The 25312-nt window shown below is 34.9% G+C and overlaps 1 protein-coding gene across 1 annotated transcript; it reads right to left on the bottom strand.

The window, feature by feature from the left end:
- Positions 1–143: 143 nt before the first annotated feature.
- Positions 144–25074, bottom strand: Cbl (E3 ubiquitin-protein ligase CBL). The gene is made up of 10 exons (XM_089843232.1): positions 24524–25074; positions 8404–8820; positions 7444–7663; positions 7153–7317; positions 4140–4214; positions 3903–4045; positions 3746–3831; positions 3245–3679; positions 3044–3176; positions 144–2283 (listed from the first exon to the last, which is right to left on the bottom strand). The coding sequence occupies exons 1-10, from the start codon at positions 25072–25074 to the stop codon at positions 2070–2072; spliced, it is 2439 nt and encodes an 812-aa protein (XP_089699358.1). The 3' UTR covers positions 144–2069.
- Positions 25075–25312: the final 238 nt, after the last annotated feature.

The following is a 25312-nucleotide window of genomic DNA, read 5'->3' as shown; positions in this document are numbered from 1 at the left end:
GCATTTAGTAAATTAAACCGGTCTTTTTGTTTAATGTCACCGAATGCAGTCTAATACTTTTTAGCCTCACCCTTAACTCCCCTAGGCTTATGAATTGTTACTTAACAAAGTTGTGAACACGTAAAATAACTGTAAACGATAAATTTTAGATTGTTTTAAATTTATTCGTGCAGACTTTGTGACCTGTTTATTAAATTTGTAAAAATGAAACATTTTTTTTGTCTTCTAAAAGGGAAAAAGGCTGGCAAAAATCTGTTTTTTGTTTTGTTTTAGTTCTTTTTTTTTCTAAACTAAAAATATGGCACAGACTTGTCGCTCGAATAAGATTGTACACTTACAATAATAAAATCCTTTTTTTCTTCTTCTTAAAAAACACTTGGTGGTTTTTGTTTGTTTGTTTGTTGGATTTTGACAATAAATTATACTCAGAATCAAAATTATACAAAAAGAAAGCCAAAAAAAAAAAAAAATAGTAGAAATAAAACCAAATTCAGAATAGAACTAAAGGTTTTGTTTGTTTGTTTGTTTACACATTCTAAGCACCTGAATTATTTACAAATTCATCATTATTTAATCTATCATTTCTTAATAATAATAGCACTCCTTAAAAATTAATATTAAAATTCTTAAATTAAAAAAATGTACGGTATTAAAGCAAAAATCCTAATTTACACATATTTAATATTATTTAATTATTATTAGTTATTCCGAGTTTTGTTTGTTTGTTTGTTTGTTTGTTTTTCACACACCAGCCATTATTTATACTATCAAACAATCAACTCCCCCCCAATTTCCCCAGTGTTATTTTATTAATTTTAAATTTCATTAGAATTCCGTATACAGAAGAAGCTTATTAGAACACTGGTGTTGTTTATTTATTTATTTGTTTGTTTGATTAAATATGAATTAAAAAAATAGTTTATAGTACGGGATTTTCCAAAAAACATTCTCCCCCCCTGTAAAAAATTTTTATTCTACAAGAAATTGAGTGAGAGAGAAAGAGAGAAAAAAAAAAGAAATTCAGAAAATTCTAAAATAAAAATTTGTTTCGTTTGCTTTTCAATGTTTGTTGGTTATATTTTTTTTTGTAAAAAACGTCGTCTTTCTTTCTTTGTTTATTTGTTTGTTTGTTTGTTTTCTCAATGTAAAAACTTGAGTCCACCGTAAAAAGTTTCTACTGTATATTTTTAATATATATATATTTCGTTAATAATCCCCAATGTATGTACGTTTTTGAAAAAGACAGCTGGAAAATAGTATTTTGTGTTTTGAATGATTTTCCACAGTCGAAAATTGGAAATTTATTAATTTGTTTTTGTTTTTTTTAAACGAGAAGTATTTAATTAATTATTTATTTATTTGTTTATTTAATTTGTACCTGCATCGTTAATCTCACGGAGAGCGATAATTGATGATAATTAAGTAATTAATTATCTTGATTCAAATTTGTTTTTTTTTGTTAACCTTTTACGGGAGTAAAGTGTTTATATTTGAAATTTTAATAATCCCAAAATAAAATTTTTGGGAAAATTGCGTGATTATTTTAAATTTTGTAATTTTTTCGGTTTTTACACGCGAAAACTACAAAGTGACGTATTTAGTATTTACCTTTTTTTCTTTCTTTGATTGTTTATGGGAGTATATTTCGGTAGGTAAGTTTTTATTTGTTTGTTGACGCTTCGTTTCTTTGTTTATCTGACTAGTACACTTGTATCATTTGGTTTGAAAATCGTGGATTGAAAAGTACCCGCTATTTGTACAATTTTCTGGATAATGTTTTCCTTCCATAATTTGGAAAAAAAGGAAAACTTGTTTCGTAATATATATATTTTTTAAGCAACATTCGTTTCATCCCCCCTTTCTATCTCTCTCGCGGAAACTTTTGTTTTCATTTATAATTGTTTATATGTAACTTGATTGGAGTGAGCTGCCTAAAACATTTTGTTTGTTTACTAAGACTCCATCATGTTTTTTTTATAACCTTGGTGCGCTTCGTTTTAGTATTTATTTTGTGTTTTTGTTTAATGTTACTTACTATCGAGAAGTTCTCAATTTTTTTTCCGAAAATATTATTTTCGCTTAGTGACAAACTCGTGTAGAATGTCTCTGGCCATTTGTAGATCGTTCCTGGCGATTCCCAGCGCCCGAATGACCGCTTCTTGAGTATAACCTTCGGAAGTTAACTCCGCGATGTAATCCATGTGTAAATTCTCGTAGCTGACCCTATCGTTTTCCTTATTCTCCAAGAGACTAGTACCAAGAGGCTTGACAAGAGTCCTTAAACTTATAAAAGTGTAAAAAGATATTACACTTTGTCTTAATTGTTTATAAAGACATGTTACACTTTTCCCAAACCTTTGTATTGTTTATAAAGACTTATTACACTTTTCCCAAACCTTTGTATTGTTTATAAAGACTTATTACACTTTTCCCAAGCCTTTGTATTGTTTATAAAGACATATTACACTTTTCCCAAACCTTTGTATTGTTTATAAAGACATATTATACTTTTCCCAAACCTTTGTATTGTTTATAAAGACTTATTACACTTTTCCCAAACCTTTGTATTGTTTATAAAGACTTATTACACTTTTCCCAAACCTTTGTATTGTTTATAAAGACATATTATACTTTTCCCAAACCTATGTATTGTTTATAAAGACATATTACACTTTTCCCAAACCTTTGTATTGTTTATAAAGACTTATTACACTTTTCCCAAGCCTTTGTATTGTTTATAAAGACATATTACACTTTTCCCCAAACCTTTGTATTGTTTATAAAGACATATTACACTTTTCCCAAACCTTTGTATTGTTTATAAAGACATATTACACTTTTCCCAAACCTTTGTATTGTTTATAAAGACTTATTACACTTTTCCCAAGCCTATGTATTGTTTATAAAGACATATTACACTTTTCCCAAACCTTTGTATTGTTTATAAAGACTTATTACACTTTTCCCAAACCTTTGTATTGTTTATAAAGACATATTACACTTTTCCCAAACCTTTGTATTGTTTATAAAGGTATAAGCTTACCGTTTGTCATTTTTGGAAGTATTCGTCGAAGTTGGACTGTGATGGGTGGAAGATGATGCTGGAGATGCGGAGAAAGGAACAATTGGAATGTCTGACAATTCTGATGGCCTGGCTGCAGCCGGTAATGACACGCCTATTAGAAAAGAGGGTGTCATCAAGATCTCGCGTGTATTGACAAAAGTCACTGTTACGCGTACTGACCAGTGCTTATTTCGGTATTGGCGTAACTAGGCTCTTCTTTGATCTCGGCTAACTCGGCGTACTGAATGGTTTGCGCGGTTGTCCCGCTAGCACCAGCCACCAATGAGATGGCTAAAGGCGACGGACCAATAGGAGGGCTCGGTATCTTGGGGTTGGCCCTGGTCGGTCTTGGAGACGGATGTGCCGATATTAATGGAGGACCCCCGACAATCATGGAAGTCGAGGTGGTCAGGGACGTCGAAGGCGCTGACGTTGACAACGATGGAATTGGCGAAAGCGTGATACCCGATCGAGGCCAAGTACCGAAACTGGTTGGGGAAGCGCTTAAACTATTCGGAAGCGATGGGGCGCCAGAACTACAATTTACAACGGGTAAGGGAGGGGACATCTTGATGGGAACTTCGTGTTTTATTTCGGAATATGATATACTTCCGCCTTAAAAGAGAATACGAAAGATCAGACAATCTTCCAAGCCTTCCATGTCTAACATCTAACTTTTACCAGAGTTTTCTGGTGACTCTTGGGGCGTAATAGTAATTTTAGTAGTACTTATAACTTCGTCGGAAGAATTAGAACTCTGTAAATGTCTGTGGAAACAATGTAACTAAAGTTTTAGGATTGATTTTGATACGAAAGTACTTGGGGTCGGTTCTGTTACCTAGGTGAAGTACCGGGAGATGTTCCAGGGGTACTGGCGGGTGAAGCTCGTCGCGGAGGCACAGGGGGAGGCACACAGTTTGGAGGTCTTCGTAATGACTGAGGGGAACTACGTGGGGAGACCATGGGTGATCGACTATTTGACTTTTAATTAAAAATTAAGAAACAATGTCGCTATTAAATTTCACATTTCTTTTTTTTTTTTTATCAAATCGGATGGGTTTTTGGGGGGTCTTACCCGACTTCCATCACCCGTATCTGATCTAGGCGATAGTGCCAATGCTTGAAGACAAGACGTCCAAGTACTGGGGTCCTAAGACAGTAAGATTCAAAAGAAAAGGATAATAAAAAACACTGAAGATCAAAATAGTAGGTAACCTTTTCTACATCTTCATGGAAATAACAGTAAAATTTTATTAATAAATTTCTCTTTTATACAAAAATTATTAAATCAACGAGACTTTTAATTAATTAATTAATAAAGGTTGGAGGATGATTTTGAAACTTATTTTTTTTTAACCAAGTTGGCTGGCAAGAAAACACTCTTTTTTTTAATAATAATTTAACACCTGACAGAATTTGTAATTTGTACTACTGCAAATAATCAACCAACCGTATATTTATTTATAAGGGCTTGTATAGCGGTAGTAATAAGTTAGATAATTAAAAAAAAAAAATTAAGTCTTCGGAGAGAAAAAAAAATTAAAATAAAAAGCTATATGTAAGTTCCTGAGGCAGAAGTATATATTTTCAATTTTGTATTGCAGGTTTGTGGATAATTATTTACAAGTACATACAATCACGGAGCTGTATTGTAGGAGTAGAGACTCGTAGCTTCCCCTCTATTAAAAAAAGCTAGACCTTATTTGTCCATAAAAAGGGGGTATGAATTTTGACCCTCCCTCCAAACCTAGGCGAGCCAATGTAAACAATAAAGATGGCCGCGAGTTACGAACGTTCAGGAGAGTTAAGCCTCGGTCTTTTGTGTATTGAGTCCGGGTGACGGGAGTTTCTCAAGCGTTTGCAAATCTTATTTAAATTTTTATTTTTACTATTATTTCTATTTATATTAACTATAATATGGAAAATATTCAAAGAATTAAGCCGGGAAAGAAGAAAACGGACGCCTTCTTTAAAACACGTGACGTCAGAGATTGTTTACATTGGCTCGGTATGCGCGAAAATTGTGCGCGGAGCACTAGTACGCTTATGTCTAGGCCCTAGAGGCCTAGTCTCTACTCCTTCTACAATACAGCTCCGTGATACAATACAGTTTAGTGCATACTGTGTACTGTATTTTGAGCTGGAAGCCTTTTTAATTATCTGGTGTAACATTTCCAAAAACAAAGTATCATGCTTCATAAAAAAAGCTCGATCATTAAATTAAAAAATAAAAAAAAACAAGCAATAACTTTTCAACCAAATAATAAAGAAACCTCTTTCATTCACAGTTCGCTGGCTGTTCGACTTACGTTTTTAGAATTTCACGCTGTAGAACTTTAGCAAAAAGCTGTTGTAAACGGAGCTTAGTACGGAATAAGAGAGAGTGAAATAATTAAAATACTTTAATTAGCAAGAAGTTATATCAGTATCTCAGAGAGAAGGTATAAGATGCCTAAGTAAGTATTCGCGCGCCATAGTCCCAGTCCCCCTTTCAAAATACAAGGGGGGACGTAAAAGGAGGCGCCGGGCTATTTCGCCTCTCCTCGGAAAATATTACTGTAATTTTCGTCACTCGCGTCGTCGCGCTGACGCGAGTTTTCAAGAACCAATCAGATGCTGGTTGTAATTTAGAGATGGGGATTAACTCCGGACCTACTATACGTTTGGACTGGAGATAAAGCTAGAAATCTGGCGAATTTATACCTTCTCTCTGAGATACTAGATATAACTTCTTGAATTAGCTAAGCTAAATTCTTCGAAAAAATATAATATTTCACTCTCCCTTTAAAAAAATGAAGTTTCTAATTTGATTCTTTTGAAGTTTACCGCGATAAAAAATACCGTAAGGATTTAATTAATAAGAAAGATTGGAATGACTATATTCTACATAAGAAAAAAACTGGGCAGAATTTAATTAAAAAGTTAATCGGGATTAATTTAAATCAATTAGAAGATAATAATAATTCTCTCTTCTGAACAATATTACTCACTTAAAAGTGAATATATTAAGTCATAATCTTTATACTCTAAAATTAAAATAATTTGGAATAATTAATAACTCTTTTAAGAAAAAAATAAAAGAGTATAAAATAATAAAAATAATAATTAAAAATAAATTAAAGCTAGCTAATTACGAACAACTTATTTACATAACCAAGGAGGAAAGGGGGGCGATTTTTGTTTTGAAATTATTTACGTTACGCAATAATTAAACTTTTATTTTTACAAAACAATCAGGAATTAAAATAATTTTTTAGGCTGGGACTCCAAAAAATAAGTCACAAAAAATATACACAGAAAATCATGGAAGGTGGGTATTCCGATTTTGTGAAAATTATATTTAAAATTGTTCGATTTTAAGCGAGGCGCACTGCATGACTGAAGTCCTGGAACACACGTGCTAGAGGTATAACGAGTGAGTCATGCGCATGCATTTCATCCGGGTTTTTTAAAATATATTTGCTACTAGTGCAATTGTTTTTATTTATTTTTTTGTTTTTTTTTTTAAATATATTTGCATAAATTATAATTGCACGCACGCACGATACAAGCCAGAAAAATTGGTCGTTCATTTCACAGTCAAACGGTTGCCCTGCAAAGTATAATCAAATTGACTGGAGCTATTTATTTTTCAGTGTTTGAAAGCGCTTTTTTTTGGCACTAATCATGCAGTGTGTAAGGTTAATTAACGGGGGTTTTAATAAGGTAAAAAATGCACACCTGTAAATTAACGTTTATAATAGAAACTAAAGGGGAGAAATCGTGGTTTTTTAAGAAGATAATAAAATCTTTCTATAAGAATAAAGTGCATCATTTGTGTAACAGAAAAGCCAACTTATAGGCGAAACAAATTTAATGTATTTTCAATACAACGCCTGTAGAAATGTTTCACCCGCTGAGCATTGGTGCTCAATGAATAGTTCGCTTACAGGGGAACCAAAATAACTTCCGGAGGTTTTTAGTTTTAACTCTTATATTTTTGGTCCGATTTTGACCATATTGGTTTCATTTTGAAGCTGATACTAACACGAATATTAAACAAAACAAAACCACGACTTTTCCTAATTAAATTTAAGTACGAAACATACCTCGAAATTATCGTCGTCATCCAAATCTGCTAGACTGGCTAAGTGACATTGATGAACCTCATCCCTCCTGATCATTCTACCAGCGGGGTCAAATGGGTCAACGACTACTTGTTCGGTTCCTTTGATTTCCGCGCGGCAGAAAGGACAACCTTGACCTTCGGAATCCTTTGAAGAATAATTAGTTTTTTTTAAGCTTTAAGTTTTCAGAACTTGAGTTGGATATTTATTCCGAAATTGATTAGGTAGGCAGACGAACAATGGGACGGAGGCTTAGTTTAATTAATTAATTACCTGCCAAGACGTTAGACAAGGCGTACACAAGAGATGACCGCAGGGTTCTATCCTGATGTCTTTGTCATTTTCGGCACAAATTTTACATAGCTGAAAGGTGGATCCCATTTCGCAATAGAGTTCGTATTGCTCTTGCGTGACCTTGATATGGTCTTCCGGCGTGGCCTGCACCGCCCAACTAAGATCCGGATTGATATTTCTTCCGTCGGGAAATAAGTAGCTAACGAAACGGAATTACAAGTCTTACCACCACGCAACATTGCGACAAATTTTAAATATAGCCTAAATGCTTCCAAAAACTCATTACTATCAACCCCAAAAGAGCATTATGAACTCAAGTGACGCCTTAGGGTTTCTGGATGATTTTGCAGCTAATGTTAGACTGGCGAATCGTTGAGAAAAAAAGAGTGGACGTGGGTATGCCAGTCAAATATCTTTTTTAAGTAAGATTTTATAGGAAATATATTAAATTGGGATAACCTACGACCCTTAACTGCACGTTTGACAATGGGAAAGATTGTGGGTGAACTTAAATCATTACAAATTTTAAAGTAACTAATCATAAGCCTGTCAGCGTGCGAATTTCGTCGTTCATTAATTTAATTTTAAGTAAGATTTTATAGGAAATATATTACACAGGGATAACCTATGACCTTAACTGTTTGACGATGGGAAACATTGGGGGTAAACTTAATCACTACAAATTGCAAAGTAACCAAAATCATAAGCCTGTCAGCGTGCAAATTCCCTGATTGATTAAATTTAATTTTAAGTAACATTTTATGGGAAATATATTAAATCCGGAGAATCTACGTCCCTTCACTGTTTGACTATGGGAAACATGGGGGGTGAACTTAAACACTAAAAATTGCAAAGTAACCAATCATACGCCTGTCAGCGTGTAAATTCCGTCGTTGATCAAATTCAATGAAACCGCGTTACAAAAACAATAGGACTTACAATCCTTCTCTGTATCCGTCTAATAGCGCCTGACACAGGGATTTGTTTTGAGGAATAGTTTGTAGGATAGTTCCATCAGCCGTGACGTAGCCGATAGCCCATTGACCAAGACGCGTGCAACTAAGCCTAAAGACGTAGCTACCGGGCTTATTGATGTACTTTTGAAGTCGAGCTTTGACCTCATCGTAAGTCAGAAAAGCGACGTAACCAGGATGCGTGACGGCTAAGATTTGCCAGTTTCTGAGTAACGTGGCCCACGGTTGAAATAGCCGCGTAAACACGTCGAATTCAAAGTTGGATATGTAATCGTTGCAAGTCAAGTCTATCGTCGATTTTAAAGCCATCGCCTCCAAACCCGAACTTATGGCGTGAACTTGATGCAATGTTTGTCGGAAGATTTTCCACTGCACGATCGTCCTGTGAAAAATAAATATAAATATTTGAGCCTGAAATGTTTCCAAATATACGATTTTCATTTTGGAAAGGTCAATAAAGGTCACGTTATCTAGTTCGTAAGATTATAAAAACACAGATTTCAGATGAACGTATTCTTCTTAATCTTCTTATACTTAGAAACAAGATAACAAAGAAAAATATTTGGCAAGACAAAAATTTGAAAAAAATATTTCCATAGAAGGAACTATGACATGACAAGTTGAGTCTTGGTTTCAAAATTAAAATCAGGGGACTTCCGTCATATATTAGTTCTGCGTTAATCTACACCCATATATGGTGTCTGATAAGCAACTGACGTAGTATAACGAGACATTTCTCAATCTTAAAAAAAAAAAAAAAATGCAAAGGAAATTGCGGAATAAGCCCTAAGTAACCTGACTCATGGCAAAACAAAAAAAGAAAAGCAAATAAAATGAAAAAACCTTTGCAATAAATATAGGAAACGATATATATCTATTAACTCTATCTATCGAGCAAAAGTAACCAACAATGCAACAAAAGTTCAAAAATATACACCGGTAAATAAACTAAAGTATAAAAGCGGAATAAATATATTTCACAATAAATAATAAAAAATAATTAACGATGTTGACATTGGTTTTCCCTATTCACGTGTTTCCTGGAGATTAATAAAAAAAATGTGCAGCTTTCGTATTTTAGATGTAGGCCTCGTATGTGCCTATCTCTTCCGTTTCCAGAGAAAGTATACATTAAAAAAAATAAATAAAATAAAAACGATAAAAAAATATATTTCCGGCAGTTCAGTATAGCTCCTGACGCAACAATTTCCGAAATTGAAAAAAAAAAAACGGAAAAAAAATTGAAATTGAAAAAAGTTTCCTCATTTTTATTTTGTTTACGCAAGCACTACAATATCATCCTTCTATATCACCTGACACCAAAGCATCCTCGATTGAAGAAAAAAACTACTAGCTATAAGGGAACTATAGCGGCGTAAACTTTTATATTTGGGTAACGTTCTGTCGGTTCCCGTTTCAATATACACAATCTAATATGATGATCATGAATATTTTCAATACTAATATGAAAAAATATTTAACAGTTTAAAATTCAAAAAATTTCTTCCATATCAGATTTTAGAGCTTAGAACCTTAATTTCACAGCTGGTAATCGAGAGTTGTTAGCCCTCGCCAAAATTATCAATATAAGCTCCTCGATAGGACCAGGGCATTTTTTGCCGCATTTTGAAAATATTTATAGAAATTATAGGAATTTTTTCATGAAAATATAGGATTTTTATAGGACGGTTTTCCACAATTATAGGATTATATAGGACACTAAAATATTAATTTTTCTTTTTTTAAAGAACCAGTACTGCAAACAGGGACAGAGTAATTAAGCAAAATGTTCAAAAACGTACCCTCCTCCCTCCATAGGAAAAGTATTACACCCAACTTTGAAAATTCATAACTCTGGTTCTACTAGAGATCATACGGGGTTGTCCTTTCAGTATGTTATAATCCTATTTGCCCCCCATTACTAAAAACTTAGGGTTACGACAAACTGTAACGTGATTTACCTAAAGTGCTAAGCTGCAATGTAAACCCTCAACACTTTAAATATTCAAGGTGTGGTTAAATAACTTCATTATAATACGGTATATCTAGTATAAAGGCACCCACACAAAGGTGGGAGGGCGCGACCGGTACTATATGGTAGTATAATATATCAGATTCTATTTCTACTATATTTAGAAAATAAAATGATAAAAAAGCTTTCGCTTAGATTCGCTATCACGCGTTCGATACTTGCCTATTTCCTATTATAAAGTGTAGAGTTATATCCGCCCACTCCAAAAACTTCAAAAGCGACTCATATATATACAGTATCAGGGGTAAATAACGAAAGGAGTTAGAGACGCTAGCTTCCGTAGTGTAGAATACAGTGGGACCTTGAAACGTCATAGAATTTTTAACTAACGTAGTGCCATCTTTGGAACTGTATTGTAAATAAGACCAGAACCTTAAAAGTTTTGCCTTAAAATCTCGCGCCGCAAGGTATTCTGGGTAAAGTAAAATGGCGGGTGTCGATGTTGTGAAGTCGTCTCATAAATCAACCCAATATAATTATTATATTCAATCGCGAGTAAACAGCGATTTAAAGAAGAAAGATAAGTCAACAATTTGCAATTTGAAGCCGGGGAAGTCCTCAAAATGTGTTCAAACTTATTTTGCCGTAAGTGCGCGGTTACAGAGTCGGCCCAGTGAGCCAAGGCTTAGTGATTTTTCCGAGTTAGTGCCAGTGGGAACTGTGGGATCAGGATCATCGACTGTATCTGTGACTAAAGAAATTAAAACAACTAAAACTGTATTGAAGGATGCAAAAACGACATTTAATTCCATTTCATTATCGAATGAGAAATTTACCAACTTTAAAGTTGCATGTTTCTAATTCAAGTGCACCTTAATGAATAAACTTTACTCTAAGCCTAATTGTCACTCAGTCGTAAGCAGACGAACACTAGCAGACGAAAACTAGCAGACGAAAACTAGCAGACAGGAGAAAATCGATATCCCAGTATGACTTTCGAAACTTTGCTGCCACGCTATTGGTTGGAAAATATCATACTTATTTTGAATTATAGACGGCGTGACCGAGGCGTTTTCTCTTTTCTGTGTCTACGTTTGAAAGTCCCACTGTATTCTACACTACGGAAGCTAGCGTCTCTAACTCCTTTCGTTATTTACCCCTGCTCGTACTAGATGAATGAACAGTTATGAATGCGCTAAGAGAGTTGAGTTTCAATGAAATGTTTACAGCGTGGTCTAGGCTTAATTCCCAGTAGAGTTCGTTAAGAGAACCCCACGTCATGGAAATACCACAAGTGCACTTGGTTCAGACTCGTGGAACCGTTATACAACATAAGGGCGATTTTGTGAATAGAGGGTTGGTAAAACCAAGAAGTGATATCTAGTTTATTAGGAAGAAGGTATAAGATGCCTAAGTATTCGCGCCGCGCCATAGTCCCAATCCCCCTTTCAAAATACAAGGGGGGGATGTAAAAGGAGGCCGGGCTATTTCGCTGCCTCTCCTCAGTCGGAAAATACGTAACTTTCGTCATTCACGTCGCGCTGACGTGAGTTTTCAAGCACCAATGAGATGCTGGTTGTAATTTAGAGGCAGGGATTAACTCCGGACCTACGTTTAGACTGGAGATTTAGCTGGAAATGTGGCGAATTTATCCCTTCTCCCTAATAAACTAGATATCGCTTCTTGGTAAAACTACGTCATAAAACGTCACGCTAGCTCCCACTCATGTTAGAGAAAACATACTAGAAAGGGAGGGGGGGGCAGGAATAGTTAGGGAGGGTCTAACAGTACGTTCTAAGTAATATTAATACTACGTTTAATCTGTATTCACAGTGTGATCGCGAATACTCTTTAGGCTTTCTAAAGGTCATGAAGGGACCCTAATCGCCGGAATCGGAGTAACGGCTGGCGAAAACGTTACCCAAAAATAGGAAACGGAGGGGAACAATTTTTTATTTGGTTAGGGCCTAAACCGGAAACGGGATGTTAGAAAGCTTCCGGTGCCGGGTGCCTTATGCCGACATACTACAGCTCCCTAAAATAGGCGAAAAAATAAAAATATATATATTTTAACCAACCGACTCGAAGTCAAAAAAAGGGAAGGTAAGTTTGATCTTTGTTAATACCGTGCGACTCGTTAAGCCTAAATAACTCTGCTAAGCCTAATCACGTATTCATTATTGCGAAATTGCTAAGCCTAATCGCACATTCATTAGCCTAATCTTCTAGAGAAATTAAAATCACCGGAAATAGCTATTCGTACAGTTTAGTAATCCTTATCGAAGATTAATATGAGTCTTCATCGGTTAATTAAAACTTCCGGTGATACGGAAATCTGGAGATTACTAAGATTAGATTTAACATAATAAAAATTAAATTACATAAGGATATAAATATAAATAAAACGGAAACTTGATAATCGTAGAAATATTAAAATAACAGAGGAGCATTGTAATAATATTAGCAATGTCAATCATTGTAGATCTTTTAAAAATTACGTATAAAACCCTTTAATACAGTCAAAGGTCTAACTTGAACATCTATTACGCGGTGTGATTCAAGCCGAGTTGACACGAGACACTTTAAAACCGTTTAGGAAAGGCCTCCATTTTCAAGAACAGCCCTTGCCTTTTCCTATAAAAGATCTATCTCCGCTTTTAACAGCGCGAAATATTACGTTTTGACCTTTCCAAAACCTTTGAAAATGGCTTCCTCCGAGTGTCTCGTGTAAACACGGCTTTATTCCTAGCGAATATCGCACGCGAAAAGAAAAAAATAAACACACGAGAAACTTTCCGTCCGTCATTAAATCACGGATGGAGATAGGGGGAAGTTAAAAGGTCAAAGGTTAGAATCAAACGTATATATATATATATCAGATTCCCGAGTGGAATTCCAAGTAATATCCGAAAATAGATATTTTTGACCATATCTGCCTTTGGTACTGGTTGCCTAGCCAACTTTAATGGAAAGTCTTTATAAGATTAGTGAATTGCAGTGAAACCCACTTCGATAAAAGGTTTCCGGAAATTCCTAGGCTTCATATTAATTGACAAAAGCTTAATATAGATTAAAAGTAAAATGTCAAAATATATTTTTCTATATTTTTAGGAAAGATTATTATTGAAAACAATTTTTAGTATTAAGAATTAGGGTCCAATTCCTCAGTCATAATTTCTAGGAATTAAAGATAGTAGGCCTATTATTATTTCCTAAGAATTGTTTAGAAAAATTGGTATGATATCGCGTCTAAACTGAAATGATGTTGACATCTCTCAAAAAAAAATTTAAAGAATTTGTTTCGTAAATTTTCTTTCAAAATTCCAAAAAAGAATAAAGAATTTAAAGGGAATCTCTCTCTCTCTGTAACTTATCACAATTCTCTTTTGCAAAAATTAATATTCAAGAAAATGACGTCATCACTTAACGAGTCATCCCGCGTTGAAATATACGCCCCCTCAATCAAAGTCTAATAGTACAATAATAATCCTTCAGACGTTTGTGTTGCAAATGTACAGAAAGCTTAAATATTTCCGGATTCTCAAACAAACTACAGCTTTCGTTTATTGAAATTTACAACAACAAAAAAATGAGAAAAAGTACCAGACGTACTGATACTAACTACACCTACGGAATTTCAGAAAACAAAGAATAATTAACGAAGTGCTAAGGCAGCCTAATGTTTATTAGTTTCGCATTGTAAAAATGCTAGGCCTATTAATATTAATGAAGATAAACGTAATTAATTCATACAAACTGTAGAAAAATCCTTGGTCCAATAAGTTAAGTGCTCAAAACCATATTTAATTAATATTGTTGATACAGTTCCAATACTCATAATGCTCTTTAGAATGAAAAAATCTAGCCTTAAACAGATAACATTTAGACTCTAAAATATTACAATTAACCTTTACATACTAATTAAAGCGCTTTCGACAAAATAGGGAAGTCTGAGGGGTATGATTAAATCATGTTAAATTTCACTGAAATAAAATATTTCCTGTGAAGGAGAAACAAAAAATGTTATACTTTGTTTCGTTAAAGAGTTTAACACCCCCGACCAATAAAAGAATAGACACGGACGTAATAAGAGGGTTGAGTGGTCTTTCAGAGCTTAAAAGGCGTATACTAGGAAAACCCCCTTTATCACTTTTACCGCTAAAACAATAAAACAGGCGACGTGTCCTGACTTAATACCAGCCAGAAGATTAACCAGAAGTTATCAAAAATGTTTGAATTTGGTATGATCAAAAATATCAATTATAAAATTTATACCCTATAGCGAGGGCCTACTTACTTAGCGTAATCCCTGAACAAGATTACGTGTAATCTTTACGTTTCCTGCTCTTGACAAAGCTTAAATGATTACACGAATCGGCGTATGGAGACGCTAAGAGTGGTTAGCCCCTCGCCTAGAAGCCATGTTTGATAGCTTTGAGTTAACGCGCAAATGTCTTAGACTGCTGCGAAAGAAATAGGGGAAGTGTGTGATTAAGAAGAAAATTCGAGTGGAATTAAGCATCTTTCACGTTTCCAAATAGGGCGCGTCAGAGCTTAATTATTTCTCATCATCATGGGCTGACAATGGGGGCTACAATACACAAGTACCCTAACGGCGTACGAACCGTGAAATCACGAGTTTTTAGAAAGAAAACTTCTACGTTCGTTCTAACTTAATGAATGAAGTGAAAGTGTCGGAATTACATTCTAAATTAACCTATTTAGTATAGTTAACACCCTATTCATCATATTCACGCTGCTGTGTTTGTAGAAAGAAAAAAAAAATAATAAGGATAAGCTCATTAGACGAGAGAAGAGCACGTGGTCTCGAGTCCGTTTTTCACGATTACTCACGAGGCGGGAATTCTAGCGCACCAATTATAACCCTATATAAAAAAAGAACAAGAGGAAGTTATGGATATAGACAGACCCCCTATTTGGCGGGATATTATAGTTCATCTAGATGATTCAAAGTGACGTAGGTTGACCCCAATGGGGAAATAATGGCGTAAACACGCGTGAAATAAAACCTCAAAACTGAGTCGAAATACTTTTATTTCCAGTGAAAAGTTTCGAATTATAAAATTTAATCTCGAACATTTTCCGCAAATTTTATAGGAAAATATGACCTCTTAATGGAACAAAATACCTATGTTTGCCGAGTAAATATAAAATATAACTTCTAGATAAAAGCAGAAGTATATAATCACCTCTCTTCGAGAGAAGTGTACCACAAAGCGGCGGGGTAATTGCAACATCATTCTTCTCAACATCATTTTACATTTGGAGCAAGGTTACTAAACCGATAAATAGTTCCCTCATCATTACTCTATTCGCGCTTTACTATTTGCCATGGATTTTTGTCAATAAAGGTTTGTGTGTTGATTGCTGAGGATTTAGTACCAAACAGTTATAGAATTCACCCTAGCACGGTACGATACCCATCTGAAGTTTGATGAGCAGAAAAGCAAACAAAAAGGGTGCATAAGCCTGTGAAGAATCATGTTACACAACTGAAGTATTAAGAGAATACACAGTGTCATCCTTCTAGTATTATCCCCCTCTGATAAAACTCTCGACTGAGGTTGTGTTAGAAACGGTAAAATAATCCAAAAATATAACTAATTCAACGTACAGGCAGACATGCGCGCAGTAGGGTTTGCCGAACTCGGGAGAGACGCACTCTTAGTTAGAAGAGAAGAGAGGTCGGGGCCATCGCGTTCTATTTTCGTTTTTCGTTCGTTTCCTTTCGTCCCAACTACGTCGAAGATAACCCACCCAATCTTTCAAAAACATCATTCACCGTTACACTTTTCTATCCAAAGAAATACGCCAAGGATGAGGAGGAGAGAGAGAGAGAGAAGAGGATGGGGGAAACGTTTGTAAAAGGAAAGTGAGGGTGGTATGCATGGGGTAGATCATAGTGAGAGCACTACGCGTGTTAAAATAACGGTACCAATTAACCTAGTATAAAAGCTTAAAGACGAACAAGTCACGCAAAATCAAGATTTTCCTATTAGCTAGGCGTGGTTGTTGGTGGAGAGGGCATGTTAGTTTTCATGTGCTGACGTAGTACAGTATTAATGTTTTATAACTCGCTAAGGTAATATGCGAGATGGCCTAACGGTTGCTGTAAATTAATTTCTTACTCAAAGAATTATATTTTAAACTCAATCTTATTGAAAAACAAACTTATAAATAACAGGGTTCATACAACTTTTGGAAAACAAATTTCGCTGAGATTTCCAGGTTTTTCCCCATATGTTAATCCTATGGACGGTATGTTTATGAACATTTTGCTTAATTACTCGGCCCCTGTTTGACGCAAATTTCCCTGATTTCCCTGAATTTTGCTAAAAATTCGAAATTTCCCTGAATTTTCCCTGAGGTTTTTGTCAACTATTTATTTCCCTGATTTTTCCAGGTTTTCCCTGTTTTCCAGGTTTGTATGAACCCTGAAATAATGAGCGTTGATCTGTTCCTAGGCCTACATTCTATAGAATAAGATATAAAATAGTACAGAATTGAAGGACTATACATAAAAAGCAAAGTGAACACTGCAATAATTCCAATTTCTTGCTTTCCCAATAATAGTTTGAAGCTGTTACTGGCTACGTTTGTTTTTCGTGTACTCGGGGTCCACAGACAGACACACACACACACACACACGAAACGGTATAGCGAAGCTAGGTATGTTATATAACCACACCTATCAAAAACCGTCAAAGAGAGAGAGAAAGAGATGAATGCACGCTAAGGGAGAGATGGGGAAGCGCGCGAGGGAGAAGGTGGATGCGGGATATAAAAGAAGCCCAAGAGTAAAGTCCTTCGACGGAAACGAGCGTCAACATTCATTCGCGGCTCGATCCTCTTTATAGAACATTTGGCCAAAAATAAAATACTTTGCCCCTAGCTTCCTCCTAAACGACTTAGGTGAAATTATTTTTATTCTTTCGAGAATATTGAAGAAACCCATGATTATATAAATAAATCCAAGAAATCTTCCAGAAATGTATGTAAGTTTATACTAAAAAATTACTAAACAAAATCATGAATATACTCGTGAAAAGATGATATAAATTCATGGAATTATACCGATCTTAAGAAAGAGACATGTAGGTACTAAAGAGAGAAAAAAATAATTCCGACAAAATCCTCAAGAATTTCGGAAAGAGAACGAGAGAGAGAGAGAGAGAGAGAAGGGGGAAGAAGGTAGAATTTCTCATTCTCTCTTATTCCCAATTGATGTTCTTATGTTCGGATGAAAAAAAAGAGAACGTTGAGGCGGAATTTGGAATAAACCCTTGTAATCCTAACCGTATTTACATAAATTCCCTCGTTGGAATATTAGAGGGATTAATCGAATCTAGTAACAATATTCCCTTATAATATGCGGAATTATTTATTAATATATTAAAAGAATCAAAATAAAACGAATTAATATTTAAAATACACAGAATATTGAGAGATGCGCGCTTAATTAAAATATCAAAACTTTAAAGTAATTGGCACGTACAAAAGGAAAGATAATCAAGTATTGCAAAGGCAATTAATTACAATCCCTAAAAATATTAAAAAAAATATACGCAATTCGAAATAAACTTGATAATCTGCCCTAATTAAATTAGGTCTACAATACATAATCTATAATCGCCCACGAGTAATACAGAGGTAACTAAAAATAAAAGTAACGTGGGCTTCGTTTCTTTTTTATTGTAGGCGAGGGTTAAACATTTACCTAAGGTTTAATTAGTTAAGTGTTTATTTTGGGTGTATAGAATCATCTATTCTTTGGGTTAATATCGATTTAATGTAAATTTTTATTTCTTATTTCATGGAAAAGGTTGGGAATATCCGATGCCTCGAATAGTAGAAGCGATTATTACTTTTCAAAACCGTTCACTCGATAAACAAACGCTCCCACTCCTTAGATACTCGAAAAATAATAAGAAGAAGAAAAAAAAGAAGGTGAAGCTGAGAAAGATATCAAGGATGGAGATGGAGGATCGAGCGAAAGTTGGGGGTGGGGACTCGAAGCTATACGCGAAACGAGGAAGATATACAGTGTGGAAGAGGTCAACGAAACACTTTTTTGGGGGAAGAAATACAGAGACTTTTTCTGTCCCTTTGAATCTACGTATTACCACAGTTTTGGCAGCCATATTGGTCGATTGAATGCACGAGGACATGTGAAAACCACCAATATTTCTACCAAAACTGTGGTGGGGTTTAAAAATTCCGGGATTACCGACGGAAGGAGTACAGAGACCTATCTGTAATTGGTGAGTAGTACCTCAGACCCTTCTACGTCTTACCAGAGTTCTGGCAGCCATATTGGTGGCTTTCAGCTCTCCTCGTGCATTTAATCCACCAATATGGTAGCGCAAATTATCTCGCAATTCATAGATAGCTCCTCCCCCAACCGTAAGCTCTCCATTTACTAAGACTCATTTCATTTCACTAGTAGTCATAAATAAATTACCATTAAATGAGTATTACAGCTATAAAAAAAACTTAGCAAATAGGGATAATGTTTGAAAGTTACAATATTTGTGTGTCTCGTAACAGTAAGCCTCATTTAAGAGAAAATTATTGGCGTAATGTGCTTATAGGTACCCTTCAAGGCGTACATTTCCTTTAGAGTCACATAAAAGTATCTTTGAAATCAAGGAAGATAAATATCAAAGGCACCCCATGAATATTCTTATATTGTACACACGCCCATTTTCATAGATAAGACTGCCATAAATTTAATAATATACAGATTTATTCCGTATTGCGATTTAAAGACTAAATAAGTGAAGGCCTGATCTCTTCCACACACAAACACACGTGTGCAAGACGACGCTGAACGCCGCCGTCCTCAATAAAGCCCATCCATCCCACATCCTTTCGGTTTTCTAGATCTCCTCGAAATCCTCCTGAGCTTCTTTCCCCATCTTTTACGACGTAGAGAGATAAAGACGGTTTTTGGATGAAGACGCTATTGGGGGGGATCTTTTAAAAAACCGCGCGAGCGAGCGCGCGCGCGACATTGTTACGAGCATGAATGACGTCCAAAAAAGCTTTTATTAGAATTCCGAGGTTTCTATAAAAAACACCAACTTATATATATATATATATAATATATAAAAAATATAGAGGGGATGGATCTCGAGAGAGATACGTCGACTCGAGAGTAGAGGGATGATGGAATTTCTTTTTTTCTTTATTCTTTTTATAAATTTGTTTTTTATACTTCCTTTCTCCGACCGTTTCCGAGGTACGTTCGTAGCTGGCAACAACTCAAATGGATGCGGAGGAACTTGTACCAACATCAATACAAAAACCTAGCATCTTAATTTATCCTCAAATTTGAAAGGTTTTTGACTTATTTTGATCGAAATATTCGGATATAGGTCACTAGATTTTATGTAGAAGTTTTTTATAATAGCAATAAATATTGTTTATTTTCTATATTCTGTGTTCATAAACCGATTTCCCTATAGTTTCCAGATTTTTTAAATGATATACAGGGTGTTTCTGATAATCATAGCACCTCACTCCCCTCTAGAGGCCCATAAATTCGATGGAGTAATATCAACAGTCGTGATCTGATTCACAAACCTTTAAGAGTGAACTTCATTACCAAAAATCACAATACAGAGTTGCCACGGAATTTTCAGAACCAAATTCCCTGAATTTTCTGAGATTTTCCCTGACCTTTTTAGGACGAAAGTGTAAATGTTTACAGCACGTTTTAAGTGCTTATAATTGAATAAACTGTCTACATTAAGTTTTCCAAAATATTTTTCGCACCAAAATGAATAAGAAATATTTTAACTATAAATAACAGTCTAAGAGATTTTTAAAGGCATTTACTTTATAAAAAGAATTCTAGACATTTTTAAGGATTGCTCTAGAGTTTTCTGTGTTAAGAGAGGATGAGGAGAAACTTTCATAATTACTCTTTCAATAAAGACTTATCCCCAGAAATTTTACCAACTAAAATCAAATTCCCTGACTTTTCCCTGACTTTGCTGAAATTTTAAAAATTCCCTGACTTTTCCGGCCCATTTTTAAATTCCCAATTATTTCCAATAACGATCTTAATCCTAATTTCTTTAATTTACAGTTAATTGAAGAGAAGAGAAGAGAGAGTTACCACCTTTTCGCATTATTGGTTTAATTACACAGTGAGACAGAGGGAGGGAGGTAGAATCTTCGAAGGTCTATTTTACACTGAGGGTAAAAAAGCGAATCGTTCTTAGCTCTCCTGCTAGGTCTCTCTCTTCTCTAGGAGGTCAAAAACAGTAAACGTGGTCTCTCTTTCTCTCTCACTCACTCTTTTCCGGGCTGTATCTGTGAATGAAGAACCCAAATTTCATTCAAGTTAAGCTATAGCTATCTCCGTGTTTGTGTCGAGGACTCTCTCTCGAGATAGGTCTATATTTTTTGTTCTTTCGACAAGTGAAACAAACCGTAAAATCGCAAAGTCTCAATATAGTTTTGTAATTCACGAGGAATTACTACCTAGGCCTACACCTATACATACACCTCTTAACAATTAACCGCATGCACGAGCGGGAAAGGGAAAGTAAAGGGTACTTCATTTTTTTGAAAGGAATATAAACAAGAATTTTATAATCTGAATGACGTAGCCTATTCGGATAAAATAAACAACTATTTATACTAAAATAAACAGTAAATACCTTCTAAAATTAGAGTAAATAGTTCAACACAACAAAAGGATAGATAAATGGTAGAATAATTATAATTATATCTTCAGAGATTTTTGATACAAGGAAATAAATTATATACAAGTAAATATTAAAAATATAACATATTTAACAATTTTTAGAATTTAATAGAGGCTGTTTCTGATAATTCTGCAGGGGGATGTTCTTTGAGTGCACGATTTTAAATCGAAAACGTAACTTCTATCTCCATTTTGTCACAAGGGTCACTGTTTTCGAGTTATGATTTGAGTGTTTTAGGCATGACCCCTTAATTAAATTAAAACAAATTTCCCTGAGATTTCCAGGTTTTTCCCCATTTACTTCCCTGCATTTTCCAGGTTTTTCCCGTATATGGAGTATCCTATGGAGCAAATGTTAACGAAGAAGGGGGGGCAAATATGACTATTACATAATCAAAGGACACCCCGGTATCTCTAATATAACCAGAATTATGAGCCTCCAAATGTTGGGTGACTGGGTGTAATGTTAATCCTATGGAGGGTATGTTCACGAACATTTTGCTTAACTACTCGGTTACTGTTTGACGCAAATTTCCCTGATTTCCCTGAATTTTACTAAAAATTCGAAATTTCCCTGAATTTTCCCTGAGGTTTTTGCTCAACTATTTATTTCCCTGATTTTTTCAGGTTTTCCTGGTTTGTATGAACCCTGTCATTGTCTAAATCAGTTTCAGATTAAATGAAATTTAAGGTGTCATCCTTAAAATACTCCAACAACAATCTTAACTCGAAAACAGTGACCCGGACGCCAAAATGGAGATAAAAGTTACATTTTCGCCTCAAAATCATACACCCAAAGAACATTCCCCCTTAATACCCACCCATCACGTGTACTAATATAAAACTTTGATATTGAAAACAATTTTTATTATTTCAGAAAAGTTTAAATCAACTAAAATTTTGTAAAATCGTACGCAGTAGTAGGTGTATGCATTTTAAATGAATATAAACACGTAACAGCGAAACCGTGCAGCATGCAAGGGGGTTCTATATGGAAAATTGATTCGCGTTCCCGTTGGTTGGTTGCCACCCTCGCACGATTTTCATTGATTGGTTCAAAACTCCGCTCATTCACGACTATACGGTGGGAAAATAATTCAACCTCCCACTACTCTCTCTCTCTGTTCGTACGTATGTACGTATCCTATCCTACACACAGTTTCCCCCATGATTGCGAAACGGAAACCTTACAGCAAACTAGGTAACATTAAAGTAAAGGGGGGGGGGAATGAAAACGATTGGTCAATCTGTCGGCTTCCCAGCCTATCTCGCCTACGTAACACACGTTGGGGTACCCACCATTAACCTGGAAATATTTTTTTTATATACGAGTGACTAATAGTTGTACAGATGACTATATCAGCTTCTAGAAATGTAATACGAACAGGGTATTTACATATGATAAATCTACTTTCTAAATATAAGGAGATATAGGCTAAACGTAGCGAATTATTGAAATAAAATTGATGTAAAGTAAGGTTTATGGGAAAGTGATATGTGGAGATGGGTTTTAGAATTTAGAGTTCAGGGTTTGTACGAAATTTTTACATTGAAAATCCCTGACTTTTCCAGGTTATCCCTGACTATTTTAAGGTGTTTACCAGAGCCCACTTCGTCACACCTGTCTCATATTTAGTATTGCTCGAAAAATAGCTTAATATACCAAACGAAATCCCTGACCTTTTAGTAAAAAGTTTCAAATCCCTGACTTTTCCCCCTATTTTCCATATCCCTGACTTATCCAGGTTCCGTACGAACCCTGGAGTTTTAGGGATTTAATTTAAAGGGACCCAAAATTGGGGTGCATCATTAAATTATCATATTTTGACACGGTGTTTAATAAATTTTAGGTGAATTAATTTTGTGCTAGTTACATTAACGTGCAAACAAGAAATATTCATATAGCACACGATTTGTTTTATGCTCCCTTTAGTATAACATCTGGTAAATATATTTCACAAATCGGATATTACCATAATGTGTATATTTTTAATATATATACGGGTAAACGTGAAATGTCACAAGAAATATGCTTCTAATAACTAATTATATCTTATATACGGATGAAATATAACAAAATACGCTTTCAAAAATATAATAACCTTTGCCCCTGTATTTTTCCCCCTAATTTGCATAACAAAAACTCGACTAAAGTAATGAGAGTTCTTTGTTCTCCAGTAGTTTTACTTATTATTAAATTTTACACCAAAACAATAATTAAAGATTTGGTAATTACTAGAGGCCCTCGGACTCTAAATTTAGAAACCGGGAAAAAATTATTAATGAGAAAAATCATTAAATTTTGACGATTTTCGATTCGATTTTCACGTTTAAGGAAATTAAATTAAGGGGGAAATATATCATTCATTATATCAGATTCGACAGAAAGAGAAACGGCAGTTCATATCACTTTCTTAATAATTTAACGTAGGCACTGTCATCACCACATTTTGTAGAGAAATTTTAAGAAGAAACTTGGCGAAAATATAAGAAAAAAAAAATGTTCCCGTGAAAAAAAAAAATAAAAAGAAATAAATTCCTATTAAGGACACGGTGCGTTCCGCTTATTATTATTATATTATATTTTATCATATCTTTTCTTCAGAGCGTCTTAAAAGCAAACTGGGCTCCCATTATTACAGCGATGATGGTTAAACAAAACGGGTTTTTTGGTTCAGTACCATGACCTAGCTAAGAAAGAAAACCCTGGGAAGGCTGGGATATTCTGTACATTCTTCTTAAGTCCAAACCAAGGAGGGGTAATAAAATATATTCTAGTAACTGAAAAAGGGGGGCTGTACAAAGCATTATCGCCATTAAAAATAATATATATAAAAAAAAAGAAGCTTAAAGTAATTCTCTTGGGATGGAGACGGAGTTAAGTACCGAATTTTGAATTTTACAAGGATGCCGATTGTACACCCAAAAAGACCTTCAAAGGAATTTTGTACCTTTATTTTCTCTTTCTCAAGAGTACCTTTAGATTATGAAGTCGGAATATTATTATCATATCGAGAATGATTCTTGAGAGTTGAGAAGAGTTTACAGGGTGGCTAAGATTACTAATACTATCTTTCTATCATCAAACAATTTCCTTTCCTCTTTTCCCAATAAAAACGCCTTGTTCAATTGAATTTTTATCTATAAACTGATAAGATTTTACTGTTTCCCTCCATGAGCATATGGCTCATAATAATATTTTATTGATAAGAATATTCATGAGATTTGGTACTACTCCTAGAAATTTTAATGTATAAAGGGCACTTAAGTAAATTGACTGATTTATGAGAAACCATGAGAACAAGCTAGGGATGATTGGTTTGTACTTTGTAGGCATGCTTTAAGAGGGGTCAAAAAAAGTGATCTCTTTCTTACCTATCTCCAAAGGCATTCTTCCAAAAGTCAGCGGCGTCACTTTTGGTTATCCTAAATGTATCACCCGCGAAATTTCCATTCTGGTATATGGCTTTTAGTTCGGAAAGCATATGACTAAAGACGAGACTGAGTTTTGTGAGGTTTCGACGATAGTGACTGGATTCGTCAAACATTTTTTCTTTGCCTTCTTTGAAGAGTTTGATGGCTTGTTTGCACTTTCTGTTAAGGTTTTCAATGAAGACTCGAAAGTATTCGTTTTCGTTCAAAATGTACATTTTATCCTCGTGTTTTGCATAGATTAACCTCAAATGTTGGTAGGTGTCGGGTAAGATGTCCAAGATGAAGGGGGGACTGTTCTTCAAGTTCATTTTGGGATGTTGACACAATTTCACCACTTTATCCATTAGTTTCCAAGTTTTTTCGATAGTACGTTTATCGATAACAAATTTCGGGGGCGCCATGGCGTCGGAGAATGCCCCTTGTATACGACTTATAAAAGACGTAAAGTTCATAGTCTGTACGTTCTTCGATCTAGAATTACTCACCGCCATCTTGCCCTTCCTGTCCGCTAGGCCTAACGCTAAGCGGTGGGTTGTGACAGGAAGCGCGCCGGCGGCTCATCTTGACTCCGATACGAAACCAACTTCTAAAACTATTTCGAAAACGATCTTTAACAACTTCATCGAAATTCACGAACATTCGCTAAAATTCGTACTCGAAACCGACCACGAATCACGATCATTTTTCATAAATCACACCCGCAAAACGCGCGACGGACGAGCGACTGAT

This window comes from Phalangium opilio, unplaced genomic scaffold, assembly GCF_054372755.1.
Source record: "Phalangium opilio isolate 3A_F unplaced genomic scaffold, DU_Popi_V2 ptg000070l_1, whole genome shotgun sequence".
Classification (NCBI taxonomy): Eukaryota; Metazoa; Arthropoda; class Arachnida; order Opiliones; family Phalangiidae; genus Phalangium; species Phalangium opilio.
Note: the sequence above shows the minus strand (reverse complement) of the source record. Positions and strands in the feature narration are given on the sequence as shown.